This window comes from Entelurus aequoreus, linkage group LG22, assembly GCF_033978785.1.
Source record: "Entelurus aequoreus isolate RoL-2023_Sb linkage group LG22, RoL_Eaeq_v1.1, whole genome shotgun sequence".
Classification (NCBI taxonomy): domain Eukaryota; kingdom Metazoa; phylum Chordata; class Actinopteri; order Syngnathiformes; family Syngnathidae; genus Entelurus; species Entelurus aequoreus.
In genome coordinates this window covers 8,676,959-8,701,040 of record NC_084752.1, presented here as the reverse complement: position 1 = coordinate 8,701,040, position 24,082 = coordinate 8,676,959, and the positions used below count along the sequence as shown (strand labels likewise).

Sequence of the window (24,082 nt, the reverse complement as noted above, 5' to 3'; positions counted from 1 at the left end):
GGTGAAACTGCAAAATCTCCCACGGCACACCAGACAGTATCTCACGGCACAGTGGTTGAAAAACACTGATTTACGATGCCTTTCAATAGAGTTTTATTAATACTAATAATATAGTTCTACTCCTTGATTTCATAGGTAAGAAATGATTAAGCCTTGGTGAAGGTCTGCCGTCTAAGAAAAGCCTTACAAGGATCATTTAACAAGCTTGTTTTGCTAACTTAAACTGTACATCTCGTCTGAATAAACTGTATGGAGTGGCTTACATTCTGAATATTGATCTGCAGTGCTTTTTTATAATGGTCGAAGTCCTTGGCAAGCTCGAAACCCTGGTGGTAAAAAGTGAAGACCGTCTGAAAGAAAGCCAGCATCTACAAGAGACCACAAGGCGGATGACATTGTGAAGACGACACAAAAGAAATGGCATCACTTTGGGGTATACTTTCCGCTCGTCACTCACCGGCTCCACGCATTCAAACTTCTTCCTCTCCTGGATCTCTTGCAGCCTGCACACGTAGTCCAGCGACTCCTCCTGGAAGTGCTGCCTCATGGTTTCCACCTGGATGTCTGCCTGGAGAGAACACACACCATGCGGACCATTATAATTACACACAGATGGAGGCAGGGAGGAACATGACGATCTTTGGAATACAGTTGAGTGTCTTTGTGGTGTAAGAGAGAGAAGCTAGAGGGTCCTCTTGTTGCATTTTTTATCCATCTATCAAAGGTTGAAATCTGAGAGCTGACTTATTAAAAAAGCATAAATAACAAGCTGGAAGCCGCTAAAAGAGAATGGCGAGAGGAATGAATGACGCTCGAAGGAGAGTCTGAATCATTCAGTCTCTAAACTTGAGTTTGAAAACATAAATACCAGCAAAACTCAAGATGACACACTAAATCACATTTGTCAAACTCAAGGCCCCGGGGGGCCAGATGTGGTCCTGCCACTTCATTTTATTTGGCCCTCGAAAGCCTGGAAATAATATGTATCAATAAAGTACTGTAACTTTTTTTACTAAATGTATTCTTTCTTTCTATTTTGGGAGAAAAAAAAAAATGTACTCGATGTAATCTCAAATGATGTTGACTTAAATATTGTCTAATTATGCAAAAATATATGATCAAACATTCAAACCATTTTTTAGATATAAATAAATACTAATAATAATGATTTCAAAGCAAGTTATCCATCAAATTGTGCAATGTAAAAGTAGCAATAAATTTCATGGTCAAATTTTGAAATTTACTGTGGTTTTAAAGCATTTTTCTCTAAATGAAAAAAAACAGTACTTTTTTTACTATGATAAACTGTGATGCCGTTTTGGCATTTACAGTAATACACCGAAAAATCTACAGTCGTTTTTTTTATTGTTTTTTTTCAATTTGTCGCACTTTTATTATTTCATTATTTTCATCTTGTAATTTTACTTTTTATTCGAACCCATTTACCGTATTGCTTTTGCACTATATTGTTAACTCATTCATTGTTTATGTTCTTTGTTTGATTTTGTTTTGTTTTTTTTGCTTTTGATTGATTGATTGAAACTTTTATTAGTAGATTGCACTCTATACTTTTTAACCTGTAAAGCACTTGGGTCCAATTTAAAAATTGTTGTAAACATGCTATATAAATAAAGTTGCCTTGCCTTGCCTTGCCATTTGAAACTGGCAGCTCAAGTGCCAGCATTTTACTGTAAAATTGCAGGTGTTTTTTAATTAACAGTAAAAAAAAAAGTAATGTAAATTTTACAGTAAAATTCTGGCAATTGAGCAGCCTTTTTTTAACCATAAAAACAGCAGTACTGTTTTTCCATTTACAGTAATATTCACTACATTTTGAGGTGAAATTATTGTAACTAACCATAATTTTCTTACATTTTAGTTTTAAAAAAATCTACTAATAAAATGCATTAAAAAATTGTGTAATAATAGTATTCACTGTTAGAAGCGGCCCTCTGGGGGCAAACATAACTTCCATGTGACGCCTCTGCACTAAATAGAAGGCACCCCGTGTCATCCTCTCACCAGCTACCATAAATATCAGTCTCTGCAATTGTGTTTATGCCTCAGCAGCTGGAGGATATCACTACAGCGTAATCACCATCATTAAGTCTGTTATGATGATTATGAGAGCGAGGACTATCATCAGCAGCAGGACAAAGGTGTTTACACTTCTCGTGCAAGAATAATAACTAGAGTTTATGCAATTCCGGTAAAAATTGCATGTAAATGCCCCAATTAATGCTGAAACTGACTTTAAAATAATTAATTTAGAAAAAAGCTTGGGTGTACAGTAGGAACCGTTTGAATATTGAAGAATGCTAGTGGAATATAGAAGGATAGAAATTGTTTGACTGTGAAATGGTTGGAATAAAGAAATACTTTCATAGTAGAAATGATTTGAATGTTGATATATTTAATCATTTGAAGGTTGTAGATCGGAAACTACTATAAATATAGAATTCATACATGTATGTTGTAGTAGTTGGAATTAAACTATATGACTCAAGGATGTAAAATTGCCAAAAAAAAAAGCTTCATGGTTTTAGTCCTTTCGGGGATTCAAACTCGCATCATTGGGATAAAAGCAATGTGTTTTATCCATCCATCCATTTTCTACCGCTTGTCCCTTTCGGGGTGGCGGGGGGTGCTGGAGCCTATCTCAGCACCACATGGGCGGAAGGTGGGGTACACCCTGGACAAGTCGCCACCTCATCACAGGTCCAACACAGACAGACAACATTCATACCAAAGACTATAAAAATGGGAGCCATTACCTCCATGCTTGGCACTCAGCATCAAGGGTTGGAATTGGGGGTTTAATCACCAAAAATTATTCCCTGGCGCGGCCACTGCTGCTGCCCAGTGCTCCTCTCACCTCCCAGGGGGTGATCAAGGGTCCATCCATCCATTTTCTACCGCTTATTCCCTTCGGGGTGGGTGATCAAGGGTGATGGGTCAAATGCAGAGAATAATTTCGCCACACCTAGTGTGTGTGGGACAATCATTGGTACTTTAACTTTAACTTTCACACACTATGGCCAATTTAGTGTTGCCAATCAACCTATCCCCAGGTGCATGTCTTTGGAGGTGGGAAGAAGCCGGAGTACCCGGAGGGAACCCACGCAGTCACGGGGAGAACATGCAAACTCCACACCGTATCCATTTAGCCAAACAGCCCAGTCATTGTGATGTCCAACTATGGATGTTAAAGTGAGCGATTCAGACTTAAAAAATGACATCTAATAACCCAAAGTAATTTGCTGACTCAGTACAAAATTTTCAGCACATTTTTGGGACACATTCACATATTTTTTACAATTAAATATGTCACCTGATTTTATAGAACATTTACTTGCAAACAAGCTAACATTTAGAGAAGAAAAAAAAAGTTGAAACCATAACTTACACTGGTAAGGGAGATAAAGAGGTCCTTGTCGAAATAGTACCAACTTGTGCTAAAATCCATGAGTCAACCAATATGGCGTGACACATATCCTGCTGGATTCTTGCTGATACAAGATTATGAAACTTCCCATAATGTATGATACACATGCATAATAAGCAATAATTAAATCAAAAGTTTTGAGACAATTAAATATTATTAATATAATACAAATGAGCAATAAACTGGATTATTCATACCAATATACATTGAGTACTCTTACTGCAACAGGTCAAAATGACACAATTACCCAGAATGCAATTCTGTGTAACCGTCAGTCAGTAGTATGAGTACCAATTATAAAGACTTAGACTTCCTTTTTATTGTCATTCAAATTTGAACTTTACAGTACAAATAAGAACGAAGTTTCGCTGCATTAGCTCATGGTAGTGCAGGATAAAAAATCAATAAGGTGCAGATATAAATAAATAGATTACTGTACAGATAAATATATTGCACTTTTGCATATGCATCCACATTTATGGATGTATGTTATATTGTCTTTGTATTCCAGCGAGTTAATCCATTTTTGGGGGGAATTAAAACCATTACTGACGCAAAAGCTAGGAATTTTTGCACTTTAAAAAACTGATTTATTGTCCTGACTAAGACGAACATTATAATGGTGGAACGGTTGAAATAGGTTAAAAGATGTGCAAAAAAAAATCAGAAAGAGAAAAATGGGTAGAATACTAGGGGAAAAAAATTATAAATGGCGGTAAAACCGGATAATTTTTTGAAAGGTTTGTTGAATAAGCACGTGTGTCCTGAAAGCGCTGAACGTTTTGACGTTTTTTGAAGGTGTGACGGAAAAACGGTGCGAAAGAGGAAAAGGAATAAGAAAAATAAATAGATAAAAAATGGTGTGGTATGAGAATGCCTTTTGGCAATCACACAATAAAGAGGTCTTCATGAGGATTTACTCAACTTTGGGGATTTGCTTCCTGGGGGGAAAAAAACGTGTTTATTTGGGACTGGCACTCAATGCAAAGAACCCAGACAGGGGCAAGAGTGAACACAACAGTCTGACAAGTGTTTCTCATACGCTAATTTATGCAAATGTAACAACCTGCTTTAAACACAGTATGTAACGGGACTGTCTGTGAATGTTTGTTGTTGTAAATCTTTACAGCAGGTGGACCGTATGTGTCACAACGCTACTTCTTAACAGTTCATATGCAGATGGTCTGCCAGATATTAAGGCGGCACAGCAGGAGGGATTAGGGTTGCAAACTTTTTTGCTGTATTTATCGAGTATTTCAGTGTTTTTCAAACTTTTCTGAGCCAAGGCACTTTTTTTTCATTGAAAAAATTCTGAGGCACACCACCAGCAGAAAACATTAAAAAATTTAACTCCGTAGCCGAAATTGACAATAAAAAGTTGTTCTCGCAATTGTTGGATATGAATTCAAACCATAACCAACCATGCATCACTATAGCTCTTGTCTCAAAGTAGGTGTGCTGTCACGACCTGTCACATCACGATGTGACTTATTTTGAGTTTTTTGCTGTTTTCCTGTATGTAGTGTTTTAGTTCTTGTCTTGTGCTCCTATTTTGGTGGCTTTTCCTCTTTTGTCTGTATTTTCCTGTAGCAGTTTCATGTCTTCCTTGAACGCTATTCCCCGCATCTGCTTTGTTTTAGCAATCAAGACTATTTAAGTTGTGGGGACGCTATCCTTCTTTTGTGGGGACATTGTTGATTGCCATGTCGTGTACTGATGTACTTTGTGGACGCCATCTGCTCCACACGCTGTAAGTCTTTGCTGTCGTCCAGCATTCTGTTTTTGTTTACTTTGCAGCCAGTTCAGGTTTAGTTTCGTTTTACATAGCCTTCCCTAAGCTTCAATGCCTTTTCTTAGCAGCACTTAGCAGCACTCGCCTTTTGTTTATTTTTGGTTTAAGCGTTAGATACCTTTTTACTTACACGCTGCCTCCCGCATATTGTGATCACGACAAACCATGTTCCCGACATCTACAAAGCAATTAGCTACCTGCTGCCACCTACTGATATGGAAGAGTATTACACGGTTACTCTGCCGATCTCTAGACAGCGCAGACACTCAACAACGGCTCATTTGCGGATTATAATCAATGGTTTGCAAAAAGATATTTTGAACCCAATTAGGTGAAATTACATAATCTCCCACGGCACACAGTGGTTTAAAAACACTGGAGTATTTTAATCTCTCAATATCTAAATCTGGCAACTTTTTCTGGTCATATCAAAGACTTTTGAAGACTCTGACGTGATAGCATGCATCCCTCCCCAACCTCAGAAAACTCGCAGGCTGCTGCGTCTTGTTTGTGACATAAAAAAAATACACCAAAAATGTTTGTATTTCTAAACATTTTGGTTTTGCTTTTTATAGTTTAACTCAGTTTTTGTCTATCTCACAATAATTTTCCTTCCTCCTACCGCGTTCATTGCAATTACATGCACATGCTTTATGGTCAATGATGCAAATGTCAATCAAAGTTTATTTGTATAGCCCTTAATCACAAGTACCTCAAAAGGCTTCACAAACTAACAGCATCCCCTGATCTGAACCCAAACTCCAAAAGCCCAAAATGGGAAAAAGAAGAAACCTTGGTAAAGGGGAACCCCCCCACCAGGGTGACCAGTTGCAATGGATGCCAAGTGGGTATACTTATTGAATTATTACTTTCATGAGAATGTGAGCGACGTCATCAGTGCTGTGGGAAACACTGATAGAAATCATATTTTATTGAACTACAGAAAAAGGTGTTTGTCTGAGAGGGGCCTGGATGAGTGGAGATAAACACGTTGCTGCCCTTTGATTGATTGGTCGCTTCTGCGATACTATGGGATGTGCAACCGCTTCACATTAGCAGCTTCTAGTCATGTGTGGTTTAATTCATAGTTCCTATCAATACTGGCGCATGGCACTGCGTGACGATGACGCACATGACAACTGCAGAGGAAATGCTAATCAAATCAGGCAGAAAACAAGGACGTCTTTTTAGATTTATCATTGCACAAGATATATATACACATATACACGCACGCACCTTGTGCAATAATACAAACACAATACAGGCCAAAAGTTTGGACACACCTTCTCATTCAATGCGTTTTCTTTATTTTCATGAGTGCCGTATTTTTCGGAGTATAAGTCGCTCCGGAGTATAAATCGCACCGGCCGAAAATGCATAATAAATAGGGATGTCCGATAATGGCTTTTTGCCGATATCCGATATTCCAATATTGTCCAACTCTTTAATTACCGATACCGATATCAACCGATACCGATATCAACAGATATATGCAGTCGTGGAATTAACACATTATTATGCCTAATTTGGACAACCAGGTATGGTGAAGATAAGGTACTTTTTTTAAAAATTTGTAAAAGAAGATAAATTAATTAAAAACATTTTCTTGAATAAAAAAGAAAGTACAACAATATAAAAACAGTTACATAGAAACTAGTAATTAATGAAAATTTGTAAAATTCACTGTTAAAGGTTAGTATTATTAGTGGACCAGCAGCACGCACAATCATGTGTGCTTACGGACTGTATCCCTTGCAGACTGTATTGATATATATTGATATATAATGTAGGAACCAGAATATTAATAACAGAAAGAAACAACCCTTTTGTGTGAATGAGTGTAAATGGGGGAGGGAGGTTTTTTGGGTTGGTGCACTAATTGTAAGTGTATCTTGTGTTTTTTATGTTGATTTAATAAAAAAAATAAAATAAAAAAAATAAAAACGATACCGATCATTTCCGATATTACATTTTAACGCATATATCGGCCGATAATATCGGACATCTCTAATAATAAAGAAGGAAAAAAACATATAAGTCGCACTGGAGTATAAGACGCATTTTTGGGGGAAATCTATTTGATAAAAGCCAACACCAAGAATAGACATTTGAAAGGCAATTTAAAATAAAGAATAGTGAACAACAGGCTGAATAAGTGTACGTTATATGAGGCATAAATAACCAACTGAGAAGGTGCCTGGTATGTTAACGTAACATATTATGGTAAGAGTCATTCAAATAACTATAACATATAGAACATGCTATACGTTTACCAAACAATCTGTCACCCCTAATCGCTAAATCCCATGAAATCTTATACGTCTAGTCTCTTACGTGAATGAGATAAATAATATTATTTGATATTTTACGCTAATGTGTTAATAATTTCACACATAAGTCGCTCCTGAGTATAAGTTGCACCCCCGGCCAAACTTTGAAAAAAACTGCGACTTATAGTCCGAAAAATACGGTATTTACATTGTAGATTGTCACATCAAAACTATGAATGAACACATGTGGAGTTATGTACTTAACAAAAAAAGGTGAAATAACTGAAAACAAGTTTTATATTCTAGTTTCTTCAAAATAGCTACCCTTTGCTCTGATTACTGCTTTGCACACTCTTGGCATTCTCTCCATGAGCTTCAAGCACACCTGGCTAAAGACCAGAGGGGACAGAGCCTTCTCCGTTGCCGCCCCTAAGCTCTGGAACAGCCCAAAGCCTAGGGGTCTTCAAAACCCTTCTTAAGACCTATCTCTTCTCGCTGGCCTTTAGCCTGAGCTGAGCCCGCCCACTAGGCCACCATTTCTAGTCCACCCCTTCGCTTTAGGTTTTTTTCCCCAATTTGTCGCACTTTTATTATTTCATTATTTTTATCTTGCAATTTTACTTTTTATTCGAACCCTTTCACCGTATTGCTTTTGCACTATCTTGTTTAGCTTATGCATTGTTTATGTTCTTTGTTGGTTTTTGTTTTGTTTTTTGCTCTATGCTTTTTAACCTGTAAAGCACTTTGGTCCAATTTAAAAATTGTTGTAAATGTGCTATATAAATAAAGTTGCCTTGCCTTACCTGTGAAGTGAAAACCATTACAGGTGACTACCTCTTGAAGCTCATTGAGAGAATGCCAAGAGTGTGCAAAGCAGTAATCTGAGCAAAAGGGATCCATCCATCCATCCATTTTCTACCGCTTATTCCCTTCGGGGTTGCGGGGGGAGCTGGAGCCTATCTCAGCTACAATCGAGCGGAAGGCGGGGTACACCCTGGACAAGTCGCCAACTCATCACAGGGCCAACACAGATAGACAGACAACATTCACACTCACATTCACACACTAGGGCCCATTTAGTGTTGCCAATCAACCTATCCCCAGGTGCATGTTTTTGGAGGTGGGAGGAAGCTGGAGTACCCGGAGGGAACCCACCAGTCACGGGGAGAACATGCAAACTCCATACAGAAAGATCCCGAGCGCAGGATCGAACCCAGGACCTTCGTATTGTGAGGCAGATGCACTAACCCATCTACCACCGTGCTGCCCCAATATAAAACATGTTTTCAGTTATTTCCCCTTTTTTTGTTAAGTACGTAACTCCACATGTGTTCATTCATAGTTTTAAATGCCTTCAGTGACAATCTACAATGTAAATAGTCATGAAAATAAAGAAAACGCATCGAATGAGACGGTGTCTCCAAACTTTTGGCCTGTACTGTATATTACAAAAGCGTCTCGCTACTGATAAACAGAATTCCCTTATCAGTTGAGGCGTCTCACTCATCTGCCGCCTGGCTGGTACGACTTGGGCCGCCTCCGCCAAGGTACTCCAAAATCTCCGTGCAAGACTTTTGTCTTTTCTGTTGCAGAGCACTCTGCCCCAGTGTGGAGCAGAAGCCCACACACCAAGAAGTTAGACGTCGTCATCAACAGTGCCCTCAGTATTGTGACTGACTGACCGAGGTCCACCCCCATATTCTACCTAGCAACCCTTGTACAGCTGGTCTGTGGCGGAAGGCAGCTACTCTCGCCCTGGCAAGGAAAGCCAAACAACACCATTGGCACAACCTGTATGCCACGACAACGGAGCTGCCTCACTCTTTTTTTCTTGGTCTGTGGGGCAGTATGATTGAGCCCTGCAAAATAATAACATTGACCATCATTGCTATGCCGATGACACCCAAATCTATGTAGCGCTATCACCAAATGACTATCGCCCTATAGATCTTCTGTGCCAGTGCATTGAGCAAGTCAAACACTGGATGTGCCAAAATGTCCTACAACTAAATGAAGATAAAACTGAGATAGTTGTTTTTGGTGCTAAAAAAGAAAGGTTTAAAGTCGTCCAACACCTTCAATCACTGTCCCTGAAAACCTCAAATAAAGCCAGAAATCTTGGGGTTATTTTAGATTCTGATTTACATTTCGACAGTCACATAAAATCAGTAACAAAATCGGCCTACTATCACCTCAAAAATGTAAAAAGACTTAGAGGGCTCATGTCAGCTCAAGACTTTGAAAAACTTGTACATGCCTTTATTACCAGTAGGCTAGACTATTGTAATGGTCTCCTTGCAGGTCTTCCCAAAAAAACTGTCAGGCAGCTACAGCTTGTTCAGAACGCTGCTGCTAGAGTTCTAACAAAGACCAAAAAATGTGAGCACATTACACCAATCAGAGAATTGATTTCAAAATCCTCCTGCTCACATATAAATCACTACATGGTCTAGGGCCCAAGTATATCACTGATATGCTCCCACTATATAAGCCCTCTAGATCACTAAGATCTTCTGAGACCAATCTGTTAGTGGTTCCAAGAGTAAACTCAAATCAAGGGAGAGCATCATTCAGTCACTATGCAACAAATAGCTGGAATAAACTTCCTGAAGATGTCAGACTTTCCCCAACTCTGACTACCGTAATTTCCGGACTATAAGCCGCTACTTTTTCCCCTCGTTCTGGTCCCTGCGGCTTATACAAGGGTGCGGCTTATTTACGGCCTGTTCTTCTCCGACACAGACGAAGAGGATTTCGGTGGTTTTAGTACGTAGGAGGAAGACGATGACACAATGATTAAAGACTGACTTTTCATATACCGGTAGGCTGGTTATTTTGATAACGTACAGGCGAGCACTTTGTATTACTTTGCACCGTTGTATTATTTGTACTCTGCACGAATGCTGTTCGCCATGTCAAAGATGTGAAAGTTTGATTGAATGATTGAAAGATTTATTGTTAATAAATGGGACGCTTTGCGTTCCCAAACAGTCATCTCTGTCCCGACAATCCCCTCCGTGGTAGCAGGAACCCCTATATACTACGCTAATTACACATCAAAACCCTGCGGCTTATAGTCGGGTGCGGCTTATATATGGAGCAATCTGTATTTTCCCCTAAATTTAGCTGGTGCGGCTTATAGTCAGGTGCGGCTTATAGTCCGGAAATTACGGTACTTTTAAAACTAGACTGAAGACTTTTATGTTCACCTTAGCTTTCAGCTAAATCTTTTAATCTTTTAACTTTTGCACTGTTTTTATTTTTATTGTCTGCATTTTAATTTTGCTTTTATTTTCTTTCATTTCACTTTGTTGTCTGTGAAGCACTTTGAGTCTGCCTTGTGTATGAAAAGCGCTATACAAATAAAGTTGCCTTGCCTTGCCCTGTAATTAAATATGAAGCAACTATGTTGATGCTTCAACAACTGTTCCTGTGAGCCACGTTTCCCCTTTTTTGTGTGGTTTAGCAGCTTGAGAAGCACATTGTAGTTTGTTTTTTAGTAATGTTTGTAGCTTATACTTAAATGGCTGGTGCCCCACCTCATTTGTTTTGGTCTCATATGAAGATTATTTACCCTCCGTCGCCATGCTGCAAAATATACAGAGCGCAACCAAAAGTAAGCAGTGTCAAGAGTCTTCTCTATAGAGCGTGCCTTACATGGATGGACGCACTGGGAAAGTTGAGAGAAGCCTCCGATAAAAAAATGGCTGTTGCATGTTGTAGCACACACTGCACACAGCTGACCTCGGTGTTCATGTCACAGCCAGTTCACACTTCCTATCCACACGAGCCAGGAAAATTTGTCGCTGTAAGGTGCGTCATTGGGGCCTCATGTGGGCCAAAGAGGTTTTGTGTGAAAGTAGCAGGGGAAAAAAAAAAACTCAAACAAAGCAAAGAGCACTCTGAGGGCATAGACCTCTGCCGAGGCTTCTGCATGAACCTGCTGTATGAGATTCTTGTAGATTGGTACTGTATTCATAGGGATGTCCCCATTCAATATTGATAAATGTCTGGTACAAGCAAAAATACAACGATTACGAACGCCTCTATTTGTGACCTTTTCGGTTTACAAACCTTTAGATCGCGCCAAATACACTTCAAAAAGTCAGTGTTCAAAAACAAGAAAAAATACAAAAATTAGGGGTATTTTATTTGAACTAAGCAAAATTATCTGCCAATAGAACAAGAACATTTGGCTTGTCAAGACTTTCCAAAACAAGTAAAATTAGCTAACCTCAATGAACCCAAAAATACCTTAAAATAAGTATACGGTATTCTCACTAATAAGTGCACTTTTCTTGGTAGAAAAAAAAAAAAGAGACCTTTTTTGCTCAATGTGTTGAAAAATATTCTTAAATTAAGTAAATGCTAGTGCCATTATCTTGACATAATGATATGTGCTCGGCATTACATTTGTTGAAACCAGCAAACTTATACTAAAAACTAATTTATTGTTCTAAATGGAAAGGCAACCGCTTGTTACTCTCGGGGTCTCCTAGCCGCTCAGGCAAATCATATTGTCTAAAAATGCATTTTTCCGTCGATAACATGACATCATCGCGCCAAGTCCGTGCTCTTTCAGTCAATTAGTGCGCATATATACAGCCAAGCCCCCGGCCAAATTTTTTTGATTGTAATTTTGAGGAATTTATCTGAATGTGCACAAACTATTTGTGTTCAAAATTGTTTGAAATGTCACATTTTAAATGTTTAAATATTAACTGTCAGTTTACTGTACTGTGCCAACTGTACTACTATATGAGTACGTATTTTCTATTGTTTCATTGAAAATAAAACAGCAAAGTCCATTTGGCTGTCATCTGTTTTAATTATGAGACACAATTGTGTCAAAGTCATGATTTTTGTTTTCATGCTTGAAGTAAGAAATTATTACTTTAAAAAAGTAGTTTTGTACTTGTGAGTGTTGATGACACAGCTTTGCAACAGTTGATATTCTAGTTTCAAGCATGTTTTACTCAATATAGGTCATCAAATCTCAGCAACAAGCTGTAATATCTTACTGAGATCATTTAGGACCAAAACCCTTAAAACAAGCCAAAGACTAGCATAAAATCTGCTTAGTGAGGATAATTATCTTATTAGACAGAAAATAAGCAAATATCACCCTTATTGGAGATATTTATTCAGTTTTTGCAGTGTATGTCTCCGCGTACGAACACTTAATTCATTTTGTGTGCCGCTGGAAGCCTTAGGGCGCTGCCATTAATGACATTACTACCTGTGCAGCATAGTACACACGTGGCGCGGCCCCCTACGTCACATCCTGTTTACACAGTCCATTACTCGGTCGCTACTTCTCAATGCTTCAGCATCTCTTTCTTTCCTCACCATTCACCAAATGTTGCCTATTTTGTTACTCAATATGGGTCGAAAAAAGCCAACAAAAGAAGGAGGGATCTGCTGTGGACTTAAAACGGACTATTTCCGGGGGAGTAAGGCTAATAACGACAACATCACTGGTCACTACACATACTTTAAAGCACTACCAAAAACAAGGCACGCTGGACAGATTCCTGTTGTGCTTAACTGGGCATTGACAGTTAAGCTTACTGTTATTTTGTTTTGAAAATAATGTAAAGAGATTGTTGACCCATTACCCCCTTATGTTTGTTTTATGTACATAAAGTATGGGTTATACTTATATAGCGCTTTTCTACCTTCAAGGTAGGGCTGGGCGATATGGCCTTTTATTAATATCTCGATATTTTTAGGCCATGTCACGATACACGATATATATCTCCATATTTTGCCTTAGCCTTGAATGAACACTTGATGCATATAATCACAGCAGTATGATGATTCTATGTGTCTACATCAAAACATTCTTGTTCATACTGCATTAATATATGCTCATTTTAAACTTTCATGCAGAGAGGGAAATCACAACTAAGTCAATTTAGCAAAAGTGTATTTATTAAACAGTTACTAAGCAGTGGCACAAACATTCATGTCATTTCAAAACAGAAAGTGCAAGATTGTCAGAGACATTTTAAAACAAGCTATTAGTGCACTTTTGTGCATGATGTCACTAAGATGACATATCAAAACAACACTAAATTAAAGTGCACTTTTTGTACAGAACGCCACTACAATAGTTTAAAACAAATAAAGTGCACTTTTGTGCATGATGTCACACAAGATATTTCAATAACTGTCAAATAAAAATGAGCTGCATAATAGGAAATCAAATAGTGTATGTCCTTCGCTATGTGGTAGGTTCCTGCGGACGTTATCTCCTTCTGTTGTTGACTAGTTTTTTCATACGGTGTTGATGGTTAATGTTAATGGTTGCTCAAACATTTTGTTGGTGTGGCACCGAACGGAGATGTTGACATGCGGAGTTTCAAGCACTCTTCATTCTCTAGCGGGTGACTTTTCAAATGATGCAAAAAATTAGCAGTAATGATACTTTTTGGAGCAACGCTTTTGCCGCATACTTGACATATTACGGTTGTCTGTTCAACATCTTCCCGCAGACGATGGACGCTGTGCTGTTTTTCTTGGGAATTAATTCTTATTCCTTCATTTGTTACCAGATTCGCACCTTCTCTCGCTCATATTACCACTCGCACCGCTAGCACCACAGCTAACGATTCCCATGTCTCTACCTCTCTGCTCGGCGAGGGCGTATGACGTTGCACGTGCGTCAGTATGCGACGTATGTAAGAAGGTGCTTTTGTTTTATCTCTCTGTGAGAAGGAGAGACGAGAAAGAGTGAGAAACGCCTGTAGTGTAATGCCCGCAGCTAAAAGTAACTGCGTGAGAACATATACCGGTACTCGAATATCACGATAGTCATTTTCTATATCGCACAGAGACAAACGCGCGATATATCGCAGGGTTTCCCACACATTCATTTATTTGTGGCGGCCCGCCACGAAAGAATTACGTCCGCCACAAATAAAATAAATTTAAAAAATAAAAAAAAAAATTATTTTTTTTTCCCCCTCTCCAGCTTCTCAGGAAAATCATATAGTTGATGTAGATGCCCATATCGGCTGTTCAGATTTACCTTACAAAAGAGAAGTGTAGGATACTTCTTTTGTTGCCTTATTTGTATTTGACTTTATTAAATGTATTTATATTAGAAACACAACATGTGTATATAACAAAGGGTGCAAAGTCTGCAGGCAGTAGGAAACACATGGTTAAGTGTAGGGAGTAAAACTGATGGCAGTCTAAAGTTTAAGATTTTTGGAGCTCTTTGTTCAGTGGATCAGATGTTTGATGAAGCTCTGTGTCTATCTACCACCACTACTGTTTTCTGTTTATTTGTTACTGACTGTGGCAGGACACCTCTGCCTCTGTTTCACTTTATGTTGCTGGTAAATAATATGGTTGTAGTAGTAGGCTAAAGTTAAATTATTTAGTATGCACTAATTAAAGGGGCAGAGCTTTGAGACATTTTAGCTTTTATATTTCATAAGATATATTTTTTGTAAGAACCACAATTATTAAATATATTTCAGTGAATAACTTATTGTTCAAATCTGTATATAAATATGTACATAAAGTGTTGTAATTATATTGTAAAATGGATGGATGGACGTTTAAAACAAAACTGTTATTATTAATTAGTAAGTATACATTTTTTGAGCCTTTTTAGAGAAAATCAAATCATTGTAGTAAATTATGCAAATTACTCGATGTCATGGTGACCACGCCCATAGCCACGCCCCCACCACCACAGGTATCTTGGCAGTTTATGGGAAACACTGTATCGAGTATATTCAATATATTGCCCAGCCCTACTTCAAGGTACTCAAAGAGCTCTGACACCATTTCCACATTTAACCATTCACACACACATTCACACACTGATGGCGGGAGCTGCCATGCAAGGCCCTAACCATGACCCATCAGGAGCAAGGGTGAAGTGTCTTGCTCAAGGACACAATGGACATGACTAGGTTGGTAGAAGCTGGGGATCGAACCACGAACCCTCAGGTTGCTGTCACGGCCACTCTCCCAACTGCGCCACGCCGTCCCCCAAACTCGTTAAACTCGTTATATCATTGAATACAAATAAAAGCTGGCTTCATGTTGCCACGGCAACATTTTTGTCCCAGAACGGGACAAAAATATTCCCACCTTTGCAACATGTATGCAGTACTCCCGCCATCCCACAACGGACAACAGTGAGGTTATGTGTCACAATGAAGCAGCAGTGGGCTGAATAGAAGAAGACCACTCATTTAACCCTGAAAAGAACATCTAAATAAATTGCCTAAATCTGACTTTTAACGACTGGACAACAAAGTATGAAAGTTCGGCCCGAGCAAGTGCTTGAGTCATTGTTTCCTGTCGGACCTTTTAAGTGACGGACACAGTGCTCTAAACAAGCAGCAACAATGGCGGAAATCCACACTTGTAAGCTTTGTCATGAACCTTGGTCAAACATGTGTAAGTGTGCAATAATATATTTAGTTTCGTATTGAAAGTGCTGACTTTGTGATGTCTTTTGAATTTGTGGTCGTGTTGTTTTTTTGTCTGAGAGTAACCGTGGCAATCAAAGCTTGGTTAATACATGTAGCACTAAATTTGACCAGTAAAGGGCGATAATGAGCTTAATTTCATTAATTTCATAAGCATTAATGAGCTTAATTCCCTTATTGTGGCCACTCGGTGTCGCCAAAAAGCAATTACCACTCCAATTTAAAATACAGCTTAAAATCTTTCCAGGCTGTTGATAATTAATAGGTTAGTGGTTTTCATATTTACCATTGTTCTCGCTTTAAGTCATTTCACTTGATCAAGCCTAATTTAACATTCCAGACTACACAATAATAAAACTATGTATGCTTTGTGCCGATCGGACCAATATCGATATGGCTCCAATATTGTTCTCGAAATTGGAAGTGATAAAGTTGTATAGGGACACCCCTTCAAATTAATAATGGTAATTTGATATTGGTTGCTTGCGCAATCCCTGAATTAACAGAAGAGGGCCAACACTTAGAATAGCTCTGGAATTGAATCTGGATCCAACTGCTGGCAAAACGAATTGGCACTAAAAAAATATTACATTTTTGGAGTTGTATTTAAATGCCTTCCTATTTGGCAATATAGATCAAATTTGGATTAAATGTGGTTTGACATCCCAAGATGTATTCTGTCCTAAATGGGTATCCTACACATTTTGAGTGATTTTTTTTCATTTTCCATGTTTTTTTCCCAGGTTTAAGGGGCAGAGATTGAAGCCTAAGTACTGCTCAACAACAAGAGACCAGATCAATTTGACATGATCATGAAGATGAAACTTAGCAATGATATTGATCTACAGGGCTTGGCTAATCAATATTTAATAATAATTCATATGATATCGTCAATGTTATGTTCCTTAAAGGTACCCCAGAAAACAATGGCACTATCTTCCTAATCAGTTCATGGGAATACATGAATACACGGCTAAAGGTTTGAGACCAATACCTCCAGTAGGTGGGGTTCTTTCTTCTTTGCAGACATGTTGAGAAGCTTCTCCAGCGAGCTGTAGTACTTCTCTGTTTCTTTCTCATACTTTTTCCTCTGCGCCTGGACAAGAGAACGAGTCATTCATCATTCCTAGTTGAGGGCGTAAAACAAAGCTCGCCAAAGTGCTTTCAGCAGCATCCCTTTAATAAAGAGAGGCAATTAGCCGTCATACAGTACCCTTACTGTGCCAAGGTGATCTTTCCGGAACTTCTCCAGGGGCTTCATGAGTGTCTCCGTGATGTTTCTCATCTAGACAGAAGCAACCCCATTAAAGTGCTTTCATCACTGAGCGCATACATATTTCATGTAGGATCTTTTTTGTGTTTGTTTATTGACCAGAGGATCACCAAACCAAACTCAGTTGGTTTTCTTCATCTGCAACCGGAGTTTTAGTGAAGGTGGTAGGATTTAATAATACTTCCAAAACAAATAAACTAGTTCTTAAAGAAATTGTACGAGCCTGCCAGAACCCATACCTAAATCCATCTGTAAGCTGACTTGACGGTGGCTGTGCACTAAAAATGGACCGATATGTTTTTTTCAGGGCCGATACCGATTATTAGTACAAAATGCAACACGGAACGACACAGGAAGTCCTTCATACCGACAGCCATCAGACTGTATAATGCATATGTTCCTTTTTGACTGTACTTGAATGTATAATAGAGTGTATTTATATTATTCACATGTGAATAATGCTGTATAATAGACTGTATATATATTATTCACATGTGAATAATGCTGTATAATAGACTGTATTTATATTATTCACATGTGAATAATGCTGTATAATAGACTGTATTTATATTATTCACATGTGAATAATCCTGTATAATAGACTATTTATATTATTCACATGTAAATAATACCTAAGTGTTTATTGTTTATTGTGAACGAACTGTGGTGCTGAATTTCCCCTAGGGATCAATAAAGTACTTTCTATTCTATAAGGAGGCCGATAACCCCTATTTGGAGCCGATACTCATTTGCAGTAAAAGTTGTTTAAACATGAATGTTATATCAGTAAACAGCTAGAGAAGGTTTTAAGTGTGTTTTTCAACATTTTTTGAGGAAACGTTGGACCATTAACGACATCATTTTTTATGTGGTGCAAATGTGGTAAATTTAGCAGCAAAAAACATTTCACAAAAACCTTTATTACGTGTGTCTAAGAGGAGCATCAACATTAGCATTTCAAAATATGGGAAATCTCCTGGGAAAATTGGTAAAAATATGAGACTTCTCTCCATCAAAATAACTCACCATCTACTCAATTGTATAGCAGTTTATGGATTTAATACATTGGAAGGTTAGGAACCCTGAAATACTGCGAACATTTAAATAAAAACAATTCTGGGCTCCTTCAAGTAGCTTATAGTTGAGACATTTTTCAAGCATTTTTTTTTTTTTTTTTTTTAATAATTTCTCCCTGGATGTTACAGAAAGTATGAGAATGTGTGAGCTGCCGCCTGCACTTCTTTACTTACACTACCGTTCAAAAGTTTGGGGTCACATTGAAATGTCCTTATATTTGAAGGAAAAGCACTGTACTTTTCAATGAAGATAACTTTAAACTAGTCTTAACTTTAAAGAAATACACTCTATACATTGCTAATGTGGTAAATGACTATTCGAGCTGCAAATGTCTGGTTTTTGGTGCAATATCTACATAGGTGTATAGAGGCCCATTTCCAGCAACTATCACTCCAGTGTTCTAATGGTACAACGTGTTTGCTCATTGGCTCAGAAGGCTAATTGATGATTAGAAAACCCTTGTGCAATCATGTTCACACATCTGAAAACAGTTTAGCTCGTTACAGAAGCTACAAAACTGACCTTCCTTTGAGCAGATTGAGTTTCTGGAGCATCACATTTGTGGAGTCAATTAAACGCTCAAAATGGCCAGAAAAAGAGAACTTTCATCTGAAACTCGACAGTCTGTTCTTGTTCTTAGAAATGAAGGCTATTCCACAAAATTGTTTGGGTGACCCCAAACTTTTGAACGGTAGTGTATATAATTAATACATCTCCGATATGTCAAGATATTCACACAAAGTTTAAATTTTTCACAGCGATATCTTTTCTGGTGTCCTGATGTCCATCTATCTGAGCATGCTCCTTTAATGTGCCCGAGTGTTGCGGACAAAAAGCTTGCCAAGCGACCCGATCGCTGCAGGAGCGAAAACAAACAAAACAAGACTAGATAAGACGCCAGGAAAGAACAACAACAAAAAAATGTCCAATTGAACATTTTAGCTAGGTATTGGTGTGTGTGCGTGTGTGTGTGTGTGCGCGGCCAAGTGAGCGCCGCAGTTAAAGCAGCTGATCAGATCACAGAAATATTCTCACAAAAACTCAAATAAATCGGATATTATATCGAGAGAATGCCAAGAGTGTGCAAAGCAGTAATCAGAGCAAAGGGTGGCTACTTTGAAGAAACTAGAATACAAAACATGTTTCAGTTATTTCACCTTTTTTTGTTAAGTACATAACTCCACATGTGTTCATTCATAGTTCTGATGTGACAATCTACAATGTAAAAAGTCATGAAAATACAGAAAACACATTGAATGAGAAGGTGTGTCCAAACTTTTGGCCTGTACTGTATGTTGCATCTGCTGATGAAGTTCCGTTGTAGTTGCAAAAAAAATAAAAAATAAATAAAAAGACAGATACCAATAAAAAAAAAGGGCGATACCGAATGCCAAATATCGGCCCGACCGATAATCGATATCTACTGTGCATGATAGACGTCCTTGCTATCTGCCACATACTGTATTTTTCGGAGTATAAGTCGCTCCGGAGTATAAGTCGCACCGGCCGAAAATGCATAATAAAAAAGGAAAAAAACATATATAAGTCGCACTGGAGTATAAGTCGCATTTTTGGGGGAAATGTATTTGATAAAAGCCAACACCAAGAATAGACATTTGAAAGGCAATTTAAAATAAATAAAGAATAGTGAACAACAGGCTCAAAAAGTGTACGTTATATCAGTGGTCCCTAACCTTTTTGTACTTGCAGACCGGTCAATGCTTGAAATTTGTCCCACGGGCCGGGGGGGGGGGGATAGTATAAAAAAAAAAAAATGTTTTTTTGTCATAAAGAAATACAATCATGTGTGGTTACGGACTGTATCCCTGCAGACTGTATTGATTTATATTTATATATAATGTATATATTGTGTTTTTTATGTTGATTTAATTTAAAAAAAAAAGTTTTTATTTTTTTTTAACTACTTGTGCGGCCGCGGCCCGGTACCAATCGGTCCACGGCCCGGTGGTTGGGGACCACTGCGTTATATGAGGCATAAATAACCAACTGAGAACGTGCCTGGTATGTTAACGTAACATATTATGGTAAGAGTCATTCAAATAACTATAACATATAGAACATGCTATACGTTTACCAAACAATCTGTCACTCCTAATCGCTAAATCCTATGAAATCTTATACGTCTAGTCTCTTACGGGAATGAGATAAATAATATTATTTGATATTTTACAGTAATGTGTTAATAACTTCACACCTAAGTCACTCCTGAGTATAAGTCGCACCCCTGGCCAAACTATGAATAAAACTGCGACTTATAGTCCGAAAAATACAGTATGCTAAGGAAAAATGGTCAAGATGTCAAAATGATTCTGTAAAGCTGATTTTTTTTTCATATTTTTCCCCCCAATTATTATACTGGTACCAATTGAAATCTTCTAAACAAGTTTTGGACGGATATTGTGTGCTGTCATGACAGATAAAAACTTCTTTTGTCCTCCAAACATGAGAGTGTAACAAAGCAACATATTTTCCAAGCTGCTGCTACAATACTAGTGGGCGTTGGTACGTGCCTGTGCCTGCAGCCCATCCCACTTCTCCCGACTGTGATGTCATCCCAAAAGGCAGAGTTAGTGTTTAGCACACTCTGGTCCCCTGAGATCAATCATCGGCTGCTCGTTACACTGCCAGAGGAGATGACAGCGCTCGTGTTATGGCTTTCGTTTTTGGACCACTTCCCTATCTTGCGTTCTTTATGACGACTTGTATAACGTAATATGACACCAAAAAAAAAGCTATGTGTGATTTAGGAATGGCGTGGTTTATAAATGAGGCATTTGCAGCAGCTCTTTTCCATACTGCGACACATGACTATATTGTCAGTAGTAAGCATTGAGCTGTGTATTTTAAGAGTTGCCACTCCCATGTAGGTGCAGCACAGTGACCCTTAGACAGTGGCAAGGGCAATACTTTCAACACTATCCACACTATTCAGCGGCTGAAGAAAATGAAATTCCCCATGAGTCCCGGGATCTTTGCCAGGACATTAATAGATGCAACCACCAAATATGGATATTAATACGTGTTACTGGAGTGCATATTAGCACATTCTGTAGCGCCACGTGCACACACGGTATTTCCCTAAGGTTTCAAACAGGCTCAGACTGGTTGTGCTCACCATCAGCTCTCTTTGGTCTTCTAGGTTCTTGAGGAATGAGGAGAACTCCTGCAATGACTCATCTGGAAGATATGAAAGGAAAGCTAAGAGTTAATGGTTTCTGATAACATTGTCTCTCCCCTTTTTGGGAGAGAAAGGCAACCACCTGCACATGCCTTTCCTTCTGACATGCACTTGCCTAACGGAAAAGACAGGAAATCATCACAGCTGACTGTCAGGAAGCACCAGCAGGCCAAAAAGACCAGATGATTACAGGTTAGAAGTTGATTGATGAAATAGCCGTCGACAAACATTTGTTTGGTGGCGACACGAGGCGGTGGTTAAGCTTGAATCTTGACAGGAAGCGAAACCCGCACTTACCGATGCACCGCTCGTCGTCTGTCTTTGCGTCACCGATGTACTCAAACTGAAACTCTCCCAGGCAGTGAGCGAACTTGCGCTGTGCCATCCCCAGCTCTGGAAGGAAAAAATGGATAGAACACCTTTAAATTCAATGTTTCTAGCCATTACCACCAATGCTGTGATTAGGACTGTACCAAATGATTGTTTCTTGATAGGGGTGCAACGATTAGTCGACATTGTCAACTAGGGTTGTCCCGATACCAATATGTTGGTACTCGTACCAAAACCAATTTCGATACTTTGATGCTTTTCTAAATAAAAGGGGACCACAAAAAATTGCATTATTGGCTTTATTTTAACAAAAAATCTTAGGGTACATGAAACATATGTTTATTATTGCAATCAAAGAACAATTTTGTCCTTATATAAAATAGTGAACATACTAGACAACGTGTATTTTATTAGTAAGGAAGCAAACAAAGTCTCCTAATTAGTCTGCTGACGTATGCAGTAACATATTGTGTCATTTATCTACCTATTATTTTGTCAACATTATTAAGGACAAGCTGTAAAAATGGATTATTAATCTACTTGTTCATTTACTGTTAATATCTGCTTACTTTCTCTTTTAACTTGTTCTAATTACACTTCTGTTAAAATGTAATAATCACTTATTCTTCTGTTTGATAATTTACATTAGTTTTGGATGATACCACAAATTTGGGTATCGATCCGATACCAAGTAGTTACAGGATCATACATTGGTCATATGCAAAGTCCTCATGAGTCCAGGGACGTATTTCCTGACTTTATAAACATAATATGAATTTTTTTTAAACGAAAAAAGATTTTGTGATGCTAAAAAATATCGATGTAATCATATTAGTATCCACTAGATACGCTCCTGTACTTGGTATCATTACAGTGGATGTCAGGTGTAGATCCACCCATGGCGTTTGTTTACATTGTGACGCCGGTGAGCTATTGTATCCTCCTACGGTGTGTAGTTAAGCATGTTTAGCTATTCCTCGTCCTACGGTGATAATGCTACTTGTAAGAAACCTGCTTTATTTGTCGTCATGGAGGCGAGGATTAGTGATTTAGAAGTAGCTAAAACACTGCAGACTGCAGTTGGACATTAGCCGCAAGCTATCTAGCCAGCCATGTCTTAAAGCAGTGGTCCCCAACCACCGGGCCGATTGGTACCGGGCCACGCAAGAAAATTTAAAAAAAATAAATAAATAAAATATATATATATATTTATTTTTTATTTTTTTAATTAAATCAACATAAAAAACCCAATATATACATATTGTGTATGTGTATGTCAATTAGGGCTGCAACAACTAATCGATTAAAATCGATTATAAAAATAGTTGCTGATTAATTTAGTCATCGATTCGTTGGATCTATGCTATGCGCATGCGCAGAGGGTTTTAAAAATTTTTTTTTTTTTTTTTTTTTTTTTTTAAATAAACCTTTATTTATAAACTGCAAAATGTACAAACAGCTGAGAAACAATCAAAATAAGTATGGTGCCAGTATGCTGTTTTTTTCCAATATAATACAGGAAAGGATAGAAATGTAGTTTGTCTCTTTTATCCGATTATTAATCGATTAATCGAAGTAATAATCGACAGATTAATCGATTATCATATTAATCGTTAGTTGCAGCCCTAATGTCAATATAGATCAATACAGTCTGCAGGGATACAGTCCGTAAGCAGACATGATTATATTTCTTTATGGAAAAAATAAATAAATAAATAAATAAATAAAAAATAAAAAACATCATGCACAAAAGTGCACTCACAGCTTGTTTTAAAATGTCTCTGACAATCTTGCACTTTCTGTTTTGAAATGACATGAATGTTTGTTAATAACTGTTTAATAAATACACTTTTGCTAAATTGACTTAGTTGTGATGTAGACACATAGAATCATCATACTGCTGTGATTATATGCATCAAGTGTTCATTCAAGGCTAAGGCAAAATATGGAGATATATATCGTGTATCGTGACATGGCCTAAAAATATCGAAATATTATAAAAGGCCATATCGCCCAGCCCTACCTACAACCCTAGCCACAAGTAATAATTTTTTGTGAGAAGCATTGAAAGACATTGATTGGTATCTGGCGATCAAACTTTTTCACAGTAATTTTCTAAATTTTTTATTTCAAATATTCGTGGCTGATCGATTGGAACACCCCTTGTGGCATCATTTTCTCTGCGCTCAGCGGCGATCTATTTTGTGACGCAAGTTAAATGATGTCATCGATGACGTCGA

General features: G+C 38.0%; 1 protein-coding gene across 4 annotated transcripts in view; it reads right to left on the bottom strand.

Moving 5' to 3' along the window:
- The window catches only part of arhgap10 (Rho GTPase activating protein 10), a 150,713-nt gene that overhangs the window by 93,390 nt on the left and 33,241 nt on the right, over positions 1 to 24,082 (bottom strand). For 3 of the 4 annotated variants that reach the window (XM_062032902.1, XM_062032903.1, XM_062032905.1), the window contains exons 2-7: positions 21,810 to 21,905; positions 21,450 to 21,511; positions 17,177 to 17,248; positions 16,958 to 17,059; positions 458 to 568; positions 264 to 368 (exon numbers count right to left, since the gene is read on the bottom strand). In XM_062032902.1, the coding sequence (XP_061888886.1) occupies positions 264 to 368; positions 458 to 568; positions 16,958 to 17,059; positions 17,177 to 17,248; positions 21,450 to 21,511; positions 21,810 to 21,905 (548 nt within the window). The remainder of the gene's footprint in view (positions 1 to 263; positions 369 to 457; positions 569 to 16,957; positions 17,060 to 17,176; positions 17,249 to 21,449; positions 21,512 to 21,809; positions 21,906 to 24,082) is intronic. The other variant, XM_062032904.1, reaches the window with a different exon arrangement.